Raw genomic sequence first — 12,381 nt, 5'->3', positions numbered from 1 at the left:
CCAACACATGACCTCAAAAGCTCTCGGCATATATGCTGAGGCTAAGCCTCTGGGGGCTGAGTAATAAAACTATCCCAAGAAAGCTAGCAAAGGGAGACTTGCTGAGTGTTTAACATAGGGGTTCTTTTTATCCGCCTACCAATCACAAGCCGAGCGACCCGAGGGATCTTCAATTGACAAGATAGGGCTGTGGTCAATGTTTCTGTGCTGGTTGGGCTGAAACGGCCATAGGGCGGGAATAGTTATAACTCAAGAGCTAACTTAATCACATTGCAACGTCTAACAATTAATTCCCGGGCCTAGAAATAACTGCTATGTGAATCAAATCCTAGTCATATGGTATTCACAGTAGTAAGAAGAGCTTTGAATCTCAAATTCGGTCAAAATTTGCCGCAGAACGGAATTCCGCTTCTGTGTGACCTCCTGCCACTTGCGGCATAAATCCATGCGTTGTCAGCGTACCGCTCAAGAATAACCATGGGTGCCCCCTGTACTTCCAGCCCGTTTCTCACTGACGATCTCTGAATGGCTCTTCCGGATATACCAATTTTAGCATTGTCCTTCGATATAGCCTCGGGTTGAATTTCGCGGGCTCAATGCGACTCTGCCTCATTGAGGATCCTGTGGTAACGTAGCAAGAGGCTGGTGAAGATAATATCATTGGGGCGGATAAATGGATTACAGTTTTCAGAAATGGAAATAGTATAAAGAGAGGGTTCCCGTCTATATGGTGTCCTTTGTTCACCAGATCACGACTTACAACTTCAACTCACTCTTCAACTTGTTCTTCACACTCCAACCGCCAAAATGGTCAACTTCATCACCTCTTTCGCTATCCTCCTCACCGCTGCTTCTTCAGCCCTTGCTGCTCCTCAGCCTCTTGAAGCTCGTGATGATACCAGCTGCATGGACAACCTTCCTGGAAACACTTTGGCCAACGTACGTCTCATGTCCTGCTCGTCTCCAGCTCGATCCAAATTACTGACATCTCAAAGGTCAACGAAGCAGTCGAGTGCATCAACTACCTCGCCAGCCTCGGTGACCAAGCCTGTGTTGCTGGTGTCTCTGGCCAGTCCTTCTGCAGGCGCGGAAACACTCAGATCACGGGTCTTGCCGTTGGACTCAACAGTGACCAAACCTCTTCTTCTCCTTGGTGAGTTTGCTTGTGAAAATCGATTTTGTATTTTGAGGGCTTTTGCTAATTTCTATTTCAGCCGTGATGTTGCTCGAGGTGCTGGTCTTGTCATGGAGTAAGTCTTCTTCCAAGTATACCAACTGCTGCTTTACTAACGATTCTCAGCCGCTGCACGCGAGCCGATGGAAAGGTTCGAGGACAGAACCCTGCTTGGGGCAATGGACACCTCATGGTCGACATCCGCAATGTTCCTCAGTAAGGCAGCGGCCAGTGTGTCTTGAGTTCAATGACATACAGTGAAGTGACTTCTCGTATATGCTAGAAATTAGAATACAACATCATATCCTTATCTCTCTTTGAACAATATCTTTATGCCTTGATTTCTATTTATATTGCTATGTAAGCCAAAGACAAAGACTAACAACCATACTTAGGCTGCTACAGATTTCATTATTATTTATGTTTGCTGTTGATATTCAATACTGCATCTCAAACTTGAAGCTACGTGATTGATTGGGTTGTCAACCTCACACAAAGTCCAACCCAAACCCAGGCTGTCTTAGGCAAACAGCATTGCAGCCCTACGACATTCTATCCGAAGTAATTTACTAAGCTCCAGAACTTCTTTTTTCTCATATGATAGGTCCTAGATATTTTTATACTTCATTTCATAGGATGAGCGATCAATTGCCGGTTTCAAGTTAAATTTGCTTACACCGACCCCACAATCTCCATAGTCCATGTCCGTGTCCGTGTCCGTCCACCGCGTCCGTCTTGTCCTATGCCAACCTCCACCTCCGACCGACTTTTTCTTCCCCATTTTCCCCATCAAACACCCAAACACAGCAGTAGACTATCAAACATCATGGCTACACCGGCGGTGTACTCCTCCCTCGACAAAGAAGACCGGGTCGACGACAAAAACCCCGGTCTAGCAAGCGACTCCCCCATCCCTCAAACAACAGACTTCAAAAGATTGTATAAGTTGGATAGTTGGCTGAAATGGTATGTCATAACTCTTGGCATATACCTAGTCGGTGCCATATTCTGCGTAGCGTGGTCGTACACCGGCGCACTGCTCGATAACGATGCTTCAAAACGTCGAGTCTTTCGAACAGGCGATTCTGTACCCGTTGATCAACTCTACTCTGGTATTGCGCTCTCAGCCCTCCTAGCACCAGCAGCTGTACTCGTTCAATTCGTCGTCTTTGATTTTCGGAGATTGCATTTATTCGCGCTCACGACGCAGCAACCTGTTGCGATTAGAGATCTGGATGATATCGCAGAGGGTGTTACGCTGTTGACGCTACCGGCTGTTATGAAGTATTCGTGGTGGTATGGAGTCATGCATACCTTTTTGATCATAACAAGAACGTTGCTTGTGCCGGTGGGAACGCTGTCGCTTACTGTTGGGCCGTATGGGCATTATAAGGAGGGCTGGGGTGTTGTGGGTGTTCCGATTGCGCGGGATGCAGTGGGGAGTAACGTCACGGCGCTTTCGACTGCGATGGGTGCGAGTCCGGACTTGGAGTTTCATCCGTCGCTTTCGAAGAATGATACGTTTTTGTCTCAAACGGTGTTCACGTTTGTGGGGAGTCTTGTTTCGCAGAATGCGTTGGCCAATGTTGACTCTGGCGTCTTGGGGCCTGTGCCTACTCACAACCTCACTTTTGCTACAAACACGACCTACGATGGGTTGGTCTTCTTCAACTGGACCGCTGCATGCGAGGCAGCTACTGAAGTGAACTATACTTCTTACAAAGAGGACGGCAACACGATTTACAACTTCACCCTCCCTGATGACAGCGTGGAGAGCATCGAGCTGCTTTCTCAAGGTTCACAGAGAATTCGACTCTGGAGTAACGCCTCAGTTCACGGCACAAACAAGATCCCAACGTCAGGCACGACGTACTTCCTCTCAGCTACGAAATCTATCCCGAATATCAACGAAACCGCTCTACGCAACAGAGGCAACGACAAGAGTTTGGTGCAAACAGACGGAGGAGACTGGATCTCTCGCACGAAATGCACGCCCTCCATCAGATGGCTCGTTGGCTCGTGCACCTTCAACGGCACGATAATGACATCCTGCACCGAAGCCCCAGGGTCCAACCAAACAGCGCTTGACACAGATGCTCTCGATGCGCTGGGCGTGTACATGTCTGCTATTCCATGGTACATCTTCCGCAACCAAATCGGCATTGTTGACGATACCCTCGATGCTCTTTACGCGATTCCCACGGCGGAAGACTTTGGTCACTTCTTTGGCAACATGGCTCACGCGATCGTGTCGATCAGCACAGCTGGATATTTCGGTACTTCATCTGTTCCTATGCTCTCCCACATCACGGAATCAGTGTACATCGTGCGCTGTAGTATTCTCATTGCCGTAACAGTCATGCTGTTCTTGTCGGTATCTGTCTCGATCATCGACATCATTCGGAATAGGATGAAGCATCTTCCTCAACTTCCAGCGTCGTTCCTTGCTATCGCACATGCTGTGAGGGGCTCTTGGTGGGATAACGAGTTGAGCGGCTACAGACCGTGGGATAAGATGAAGACGATGAGTGATGGGGCGGAGGCGGTCATGTTTGGCGTTGACACGGAAGACTCGAGATTCATCAGGCTTGCACCGTCTGTTGCACCGATCCGTTGTTGATTCGGTATATATAGCGCTTTTCAAGTAGCTACTGAGCAATTCATTTCCATCCCCTCGTTCTTCAATCTTGTCGTGAAATCATCCTGATAAACCTCCATGATTCAATCACCGCCGTGAAACCAAGCCATTGACCATCCCAAAAACATGAGCACATCCTTCCATCACTCCCCCGTAGCAAACCAATCATCAATCTCTTCAAACCACTCATCAACAGACGCATTGTTCACGGCATCACCCCAAGCCGGGGGGCCCTCGTACGGCAGTTTCGCAAGCTTGTAGTTGAGAGGGCGGGTGAATGTCTCGTCGAGCCAGACACCGCGTTTGATGGGCGTCTTCTCGACGTCAATGATCCTCCTCATGTTATCGCCAAGCTCGTTGGGGTCGGACTTGAACTTGTTGTGGATGATGAGGTCGAATTTGAGATCACCCATGTATTCGCCGTCGCCAGCGAAGTTGGCTTCCAGGAAGTCCATGCCGATGCAGGACCAGCTGAGGAACTGGGCGTTGTGGAGGCGCATCATCCACTGGAGACTATGTCATGTTAGCTACGCTCAACAAAAAATGAGAGGTGAGAGGTGAACTTACAGAGCGTCGCGGTATCCGTACAACTTGCCACCAGTCTCCTAAAACTTGAATCGCAACAAGTTGGTACGCTCCCCCTCCGGCAATCCTGCACGAGTACCCTGAAGAACATTGATGAAATCGATCAGAATGAGGTTCTCCTTCGGGTCCTTCTTCGAATTCTCGACGTCAAACTCAAAGATCAGAAGAGGATCCATGAACGGTTCACTCTTGAAACAAAATCGCACAGTGAGCTCGGCCTTGCCATCCGCAGTGGGCGCCATCCACATAGCGAAGCCATGAATGGCAGTGCGGTTGCCGTCCTCGTCGGCAAAGAGCACATTCTCGTTCAGCTCGAAGAAGAAGTGCTGGCGGCATTCAGTCTCACCGGGCAGCTGGTAGTACTGCAGAGACATGGCGATGAGGCCGGTGCGGGAGACGACGGCGAGATGAGGGTCTGTCTGACCGAGAATGTCAGACAGGGTGAATGTATCACGCGCAGGGGGAGGGACTTTCTCCCAGTCGCGCTCTTCAGTCAGCAGGGCGGTCTTCCAGTATGTACCGTGGTTCTTGGTAGGGTCGACACCTGTGGATGGGTGCATCGTGGCCGTGGCCCGTTTGGATGCATACTCGGCGGCCTGCATTTTACCGGTCTTGTAGACAACAGAGGCTACTCTGTTGGAACTCTATTCGTATACTCAGCTGGTGATAGGAACCGTATCCAAACACGGTTGGTGCTGGTTGTGTGTGGGTCGAGTTTGCGTGCAGGTCGTGGAGCAGGGAGACGAGAGGATTACGAAATATTTTACACTAGAGTTGCATGCCTACGGATAAACAAAAGGGTCATGCGAGCTCCTCAAAACCCTATATGGCAGACTACCCCTCTATCAGTGCAAGCACACTCACTCTTTCCTCTGCATGGCTCAGCGTTTCAGACATAACTGTCAAATGTCCTTCGTCTCCTTTACTCACACGCCTTTCGTCCGCTCTTGTCGTGTGCGCAGCTTTAATATGTTTTTATTTTCCCATGACTGATTCCCTTTTCTTTGCAAATACAGCAAAACTTGGCCAATCTTCAAGCCAAACACTCCTCTGCAAACACAATCACCAAGACAAAAGTGACAAAAGGAGATCATCCAAACATGACTCATATACCACCTCCTTCCCAGATTCCATGCCTCGCTGCCGAATCGTTGCTTTCCTGATCTTTCCTCTCACAGTTCACTCTCGGACCCTGATCCATTATCAGACACGAGGTAAGGCGCGTATCTGAGCTGCGAGCGGATAGACCTTGACCGAAGATCATATTCAGACTTAAATTCAACCTCCAGATTGGACCCCGCATCTCCCTCAGATCCAGTATCCGAATCTGTGCCAGAGGATGAGCTCGCTCCTTCGACGTAGAGCCGCAGAACCTGCCCCTGCCACCTCTTCTTCATCTTCGACAGTCTCTTCGCATAATCCAAAGTCGACTCCTCGGGCCACCGGGCTCTTCCGCCGTAAAGCAACACTCTCGCTTCCACGTACCCACCCCAGGGAACCTCCTCCTGAGGACACCCCGAGTCACTTTCAGAGGCAACACGCATCTGGTCCCTGAATCGACCACAAATAAGCCATTCCCGCACAGCTTCTGTTCCAGCAACCAGAAAACAGCTTATGAACCCCTTCTTGCTCATGTACGTTACTGAAGCCCCATTGCGGACGAGGAGCTTGACGGTATCCAGACTCCCGCAAGCGCTTGCATTCATGACCGCTGATCCAAAACAGGAACCTTCAAAGTCGATGTCAGCGCCCATCTCAAGACAGTTCGCGACAATATCAACGCGATTCAAAGCGGCCGCGTGGCATAAAGGACTCCAGCCACGCGATGGCTCAAGATTCAGGATTTTGCGGAACAGGTCAGCCGGCACTTTCTTTTGAAGCCTCTCGAATGAAGAGGTTAGAAAAGCAAGATCAGAAAATCCACACCACTCCAAGTGCCACGGAAAAGGGGTCGTTCCGCTTAGATCTTGATCAGAGCCCAACATCCAATCAACTAAATCTTCTTCGCCCAAGATATAATGCATCATACTCCGACCCGCCTCATCCTCGCCCAGCAGATCGAACTTCAACTTAAGTAGTTTGTCCAAAGCTTCGGGGGTGGGTGACACTTCCTCACAATTTGTCGAGAATCGTGGTGGATCTGACACAGTCAAGAACTCCCTCGGTAAACGTGACAAGCTGACAGGGTGCGCTTCATCAAACAGACTATCACCAAACCAGTTGATCAATGACGCAAGTGATCCGAACCTGCAAACTGCAGCCATCGATGCCCCAAGCGAGACCAAATGCTGTGCTGTGTCAGCATCTTTCGAATACATGAGAGGCGTCCATCCATTCGAATCGGCCGCATCAATATCAGCTCCCCTATTCAACAGGAGCGAGATTGCCTTCTTGTTCCCATTCCACGCAGCGCTATGTAGTGCTGTCGTGCTTGCGCTATGTATCCAGGTTTGCCAGCTGTTTTCGCAGGAGAAATCCCTCAACAACAAATAGCTAAGTACGTCCTTGAACATGTGTGAGGACCTATAAGAGGTTTAGTTACTTGCCGTCACACTCCTTACATCTGCTTACCTGATATAGTGTGGGTACTCTTCTGCTACCTCAAGTAGTATCTCGAGACCCTTGGTGTTCCCTTTGTCGATTGCTTCATGCAATGGGAGCTCAAACCCAAATTTCAAATCGCCACCTTCCAAAAGATACTTCAGAAACAGTTCTGGCAACAAAGGATTGAGACTTGATCGGCCGGCAGCTATGTCGATCACGTTCTCCAAGACTTCGCCCTCAAGATCCGCTTGCAAAGCACTGGCTCCTTCTTGCAACAGCCACTCCCCCATGACAAGATTCTCTTCCTCCAAAGCTACTAGAAGTGCGGACAATCCTTGCCTTGATGGGAGTGGGACATCGACAGGGCACCCTTGATAAATCAAGAGTTTCATGCTCTCATAGTCCTCTTCTTCCATGGCTCTTTCGAACGAGATTGCCAAGCGCTCTATTGGTTCAACTGATTCGGCGAGTTCTTGAAAAGATGACAATTCTTTAGAGCCACCTCGAGTATCCCCTCCCAGGAACTCGTAGATACCGTCGAATCCAAGCTCTAAAGAAATTCGCCTTGGGGTCCTGCCGTTTGCATCTAGAGTTTGAGAGGCACCATGTTCAAGTAAGCATTGGACTGTAGGCAGACTCCCGCCCAATACAGCCATGTGTATTGGAGTGAAGCCAAATCGACTTTCTGCCATCACGTTGAACCCTTTTTTAAAAAGAAGCTTCATGATATCGACGTAACCTTCATAGGCAGCGATATGTACTGGTGTTAGCCCTTCATCTGATATCGAAGCCTTGTCCATTTCTGAAGCGTACTCAAGAATAACCTCCATGCATGCAACGCTATTACAGGCTGATGCCAAATGGAATGCGTTCCCGTTTTTTACCACTGCTGTTTGGTCAAGATGCTGGATATTGAAGGTCACTGGATCAGACCATCCGAATATTGCCGACGGATTTGTTTTCTGATTTAAAATCTTCTGTAGAAACGATAGATTGTCACTGACAATACAAGCGAGAATCGCATCCCTAGAAGGGTCCGCTCCCAATTCTAGCAATTTCTCTGCAAACTGGAAAGAAGACTGTTGGAGGTGATAGACGAGAGGAGTTGTTGCAAGAAAACCTGACCCGACATTGTTTACATCGAATCCACGTTGCACAAGCGCTTCCATCAACCAAATGATATTGGTTGCGTCCTCCGATGTGGCAAGCGTATGGAGAGGTGAATTGTTGCTTGTTTCAGAAGAATCCTTCAATATCTCCTCAATGCTGCAACACTCCAATAGATTATGGAGAACCTCAGCTCCCTCCTCAGTGCTACAGAGATCAATCGCCACGCGAGCACTAAATGCGATTTCAAATGGTGTTTGGCCATTCACACGATGATGGGGGTTGGCTCCATACTTGACGAGGAGCCGTATCATGTCGAGGTTGACACGATTTATCACATCTTGGAACAAGAGAGATATCGAGTCAGAGTCTTGTATACCATTCCAATACTTGGTTTGTAGGATGGCATCACGAATGACAGACATCAGTGGGGTTTGATGATTGGAAAGAAGTGGTTTCAATCCACTTTCTTTGAATTGTTCCTCATAGACACGCATCGCCCCACGTTGAAACATGATTTCTATCATCGTTCCAAAGTCAATCGTGTTCATGTATCGTGCCTTGCTGTACCGGTCGTTGTCTGGTAGATAACAGGCAAAGTGCCACAAGCTCTGCTTCTCGCTCGACTCAGAGTCTCTTAGATTGTCAGGGAAAAGGCTCATGATAATATTGTGTTCCGGATCCTTGCGATTGTCGAGTGTAGACCTGATATACGTCTCAAGCGGTAATCTGCCATTAAGTCTGGAATTAAGCGCCTCTGGATAAAGCTTGGTAAGTAATTGGACTTGACTCAGAGAGATCCAGGCATTCAGTTTGTGCAATGGTGTAGGATTGGTCCCTATCATGCTGTCGAACTCGGAAAAGGCCTTCCTCAGGCAGCTGACGCTCGTTCCGGTCACTAGGCTCGTGTCACTCCCTTTTTCTCGGTGGTATCTCTGTAAGAATCCCAGAACCTGAAGGCAGAGTCTATTCAAGTCAAGGTCCCGGTGTTCACTTCTTGGGCTCTCCCCAGCACTTTTGAACACCATAGTCAATGGCGTATCACCACGGAATGTTCTTGTCTGAAGCCCTTTTATCGCCTCTTCTGCATCTAGATCAAATATCCCATTGACAAACTCATAATTCAAGGGACGGTCTTGAGCCCAGTAATGTAAGTTGTTGTAGCCATCTCGGTCTTGACTGACCAGAGATATTCCAAGATCTTTAAAGACCTTAAAGGGTCGCGAGCTGCCTTGACGCTCGCACAAGTGAATTGGTAGGTCGCCTTTGTCGTTGTAGGTATAGGGATCGAACCCTGCGTTGACCAAAGCTTTGAAGACGTTAAAGGCGTTATGCTTGACTGCCAGGTGTAAAAGGCCGTTGACCGGACCGGAATATCGAACTTGGTTTTTCAGTCTCCTATCTTCGACGCAATACTTGAGCAGCTCAATATTGTCGCTGCAAACAGCTGAAACAATTTGGGAAACCAAATTATCGTCCGACATCAAGGCGCAAGAACCGACTAAATTCAAATCTCTTGTTAGGGAGAAGTCACATTCTTGGGCCCAATTCCACACAATCAGGCCCATCTCAGCACCCCAGTCGGTATTGTATGCTCCAGTTGAACTAAGGAATTTCAAGAGCATGCGCGTCGATACTTCTGCCACATGATTTGAAGTTTCAGTAGCCACGAGCCATTCTTGAAGCACCTTGACCTCAGGCACTGAGGGGATGGTGTAAGCGCACAAGCACCGAAAAACGGGGTAAAGGTCATGAAATATTGATGCAAACAAGCAGGCGATAGAGAAAACGGAAAGCGTATTGGGTGGGATCAAATGGTCTGAAGAACGCGCTCCAGCATGCATCAAGCAGTCAACCGTCATGTTTCTTCGACGAGATGAAGGTAAGAATTCATCTCTCGGGGTCCTCATAAGATCGTGACGTTGGTCCTTCTCCCCACTCATTTCTGGCAGTCCAGGAACTGCCAAAACAGACATTAATGCGAGGTCTAGAGGGGTTGCGGAATCCAGCTTATAGTTTACATCCGAACCATTTCTGATCAAAAAGTTGCATATCTCTGGAAGATTCAAAGCAGCAGCCATGTGCAATGGCTTAAACGAAGGGACCATCACTATCCTCCAAGCATGTTTTTCAGTCCCATTCCGTTGTTCATATCTCGTCCCGATGCCAGTGGCATACATAACATTCTTGAAGACCTCAACAGCCCAGCACATAAAATATGCTCGCTTGGAAGGCTGGAACAGAGACTTTGCTAACTCGAGAATTTCGGGGTCACCGAGTCCATCTTTTGTGAGCTTGATCCATAAGATAGCGGCAGTCTGTAGAAGGGGTAGCTGTTGTCCCTTTGGCGAGTGGCTGCAACTTGCTTGTTCGGTTCATCAGGCATCTTATCAAAGTTCTCCATCTGAAGAAACCTTAGACACTGTCTAGCAAGCAGGAAGTTTGTCATGGATCGGGCAATCCAGTACTTTTCTATGCCAGTCGTTTGAGAAATTGCCTTCTCGTCTTCCAGGAATTCGCGGACAGAGAAGTGGGCAAACTCGAAGTACTTCCCATTTGTAGATTTCCGGATGAGGCTGCTGCACCTCTTTAGTATTTCGTATTCCGGTACAATATTGCTCTCGTCTAGAGTTGCACCTATCGCTGGTGTTGAGACTGCTTGTCGAAGCTCAACTATTGTCAACTTTGGATCTGCCACAGCCATGAAGTGAAGACACATCTGGGCCATGTTTTGTACACCAACAGAGCAGTTGTTAACTCGCTCAAGAAGGCGACGATAGCTCTCAGGAAGATCAGGCGGAAGCTTGCCCAAAGCCTCGCGGCGCTCCTGGTCATGAGCACAGTTGCACAGGTAGTCAAGCTGGCAAACTACCCATCTGAACCTAGATTCCGTTATTTCTGCTTGTAGTACACAATCACGTTGGGTCTTACATCCCATCAGCCTTTCCCACCAAAGCGCTCCGGATCTCCTCTTTCATATGCGCACTGGTCAGCTGCAGTTGTCGTGTGCGAATCCTCTTATCAACTTCGGCATTGACGTAGAGTTCAACATCCTCAGTATGTGCTGCTATTTGAATAGGTTCGAATTCTTCTTCGAGCCGTGCCCGAATGTTGTAGTGATCCCGGCTGAAAAGGGCCATTGAGAGTCTCTCAGAATAGGCGGCTACCTGGATCAAGCTGTCCACCACTTCATCAGTCAAATCATCGCACTCATCGAGACCATCGACCACAATAATGGTTTGATCGAAAGTCTCACACATTTGGCTGATCTGAGCTCGTAGTTCGTCTATATCTGCAGTCTGTGGGAGTCCTTTTGGTGGGTAGAGACTTTCGTAATACGCGTCTAGGACATTATATGATTCATTGTTTTGACGTGCAAGTTGAGAAGCCAGTGCACCAAGGATATTCACTGTGTCCCACGTTTTGGATTCCTTGTAATCACAAAAGAAAAATGCCACTCCTATCCTGCGAGAAGCGTAACTGCGAGAAAGGGCCTCTTGAATGACGGAGCCAGCGAGGACTGTTTTCCCTGCTCCAGGTATGCCAGTCAGCCAGAGCTTGGAGCCTGGTGTTTCAAGCCAACGAATAAAAGTTGGCGACTCAGTCAGCCAAAGTCCTGTCATTGAATGACGAAGCCTGATACTTGTTTGTAGTGCGAGTTGTGGATTCGCTTTCATGAAATGATCAAGAATGCGCTTTTTTCGGTCATTGATGGCTATCATGGTGTTGATCTCGATCTTTCTGGCCACCTCTCCTAACGCCGTAATCTTCTTGTCTATATCATCGGATTTTGAAAGCGACAGTTGTATCTTCCGCATTGAGTCGGCAAGTAAGGCAACACTAATGGTTTCCTTATGTCGAGACAGCTCGGCCAGAAGCTCTTTCGTTTCCGATGATGAGAAGGGCCATTTGAGCTGTCGAACGATGCCGTCAAACTTGGACTTCTTGAAGCTTTCTGAGGCTTTCTTGACTCTTAATTCAATCCTGTTGAAGGTCTTGAAGCAGTGATTAAGATAGTGGTTCCTCAATGTAGGGTCGAAGGATTGTCCTTCATCCTCCAGATCTGATGTCAAAGCCTCGAGGCGTCGCAACACGCTTGCGAGATTATTAATCTCGTCGACAAGGCTCTGGATCTCATCCTTTGCATCTTTGGCGGCTCTGACGAATTTGTATGTGGTTTTGAAGACAAGATCGGCAAGTGAGATCAAGCCGGCGATGCTAGCAGCAAGAGAGAGGGGATCGGCCATGGCGAGTGGCTGTAGCAGTATTATTGCGTTTCTATATTGATCATTATTGAAGAAATTAACTTTACCCCGAGAAATGGATATCGAGA

At 48.4% G+C, this 12,381-nt stretch overlaps 4 protein-coding genes across 4 annotated transcripts; 2 read left to right on the top strand and 2 right to left on the bottom strand.

Moving 5' to 3' along the window:
- Nucleotides 1-807: 807 nt before the first annotated feature.
- Nucleotides 808-1,394, top strand: FOIG_04607 (uncharacterized protein; the record flags this gene model as incomplete). Its single annotated transcript, XM_031202895.1, has 4 exons — nt 808-939; nt 996-1,153; nt 1,215-1,250; nt 1,301-1,394. The coding sequence occupies 4 exons, from the start codon at nt 808-810 to the stop codon at nt 1,392-1,394; spliced, it is 420 nt and encodes a 139-aa protein (XP_031068342.1).
- A 606-nt stretch (nt 1,395-2,000) lies between these two features.
- Nucleotides 2,001-3,794, top strand: FOIG_04606 (uncharacterized protein; the record flags this gene model as incomplete). The annotated part of the gene is made up of 1 exon (XM_031202894.1): nt 2,001-3,794. The coding sequence occupies one exon, from the start codon at nt 2,001-2,003 to the stop codon at nt 3,792-3,794; it is 1,794 nt and encodes a 597-aa protein (XP_031068341.1).
- A 161-nt stretch (nt 3,795-3,955) lies between these two features.
- FOIG_04605 (uncharacterized protein) lies at nt 3,956-4,999 on the bottom strand (the record flags this gene model as incomplete). The annotated part of the gene is made up of 3 exons (XM_031202893.1): nt 3,956-4,325; nt 4,380-4,417; nt 4,487-4,999. 3 exons carry the CDS (start codon nt 4,997-4,999, stop codon nt 3,956-3,958), a joined length of 921 nt encoding a protein of 306 aa, XP_031068340.1.
- Nucleotides 5,000-5,351: 352 nt separating this feature from the next.
- FOIG_04604 (uncharacterized protein) lies at nt 5,352-12,295 on the bottom strand (the record flags this gene model as incomplete). The annotated part of the gene is made up of 4 exons (XM_031202892.1): nt 5,352-6,920; nt 6,969-10,366; nt 10,411-10,930; nt 10,980-12,295. The coding sequence occupies 4 exons, from the start codon at nt 12,293-12,295 to the stop codon at nt 5,570-5,572; spliced, it is 6,585 nt and encodes a 2,194-aa protein (XP_031068339.1). The 3' UTR covers nt 5,352-5,569.
- Nucleotides 12,296-12,381: the final 86 nt, after the last annotated feature.

The sequence above is a fragment of the Fusarium odoratissimum genome (assembly GCF_000260195.1).
Source record: "Fusarium odoratissimum NRRL 54006 unplaced genomic scaffold supercont1.5, whole genome shotgun sequence".
In the NCBI taxonomy this organism is placed as follows: Eukaryota; Fungi; Ascomycota; class Sordariomycetes; order Hypocreales; family Nectriaceae; genus Fusarium; species Fusarium odoratissimum.
This window is presented reverse-complemented; position numbering and strand designations above follow the sequence as displayed.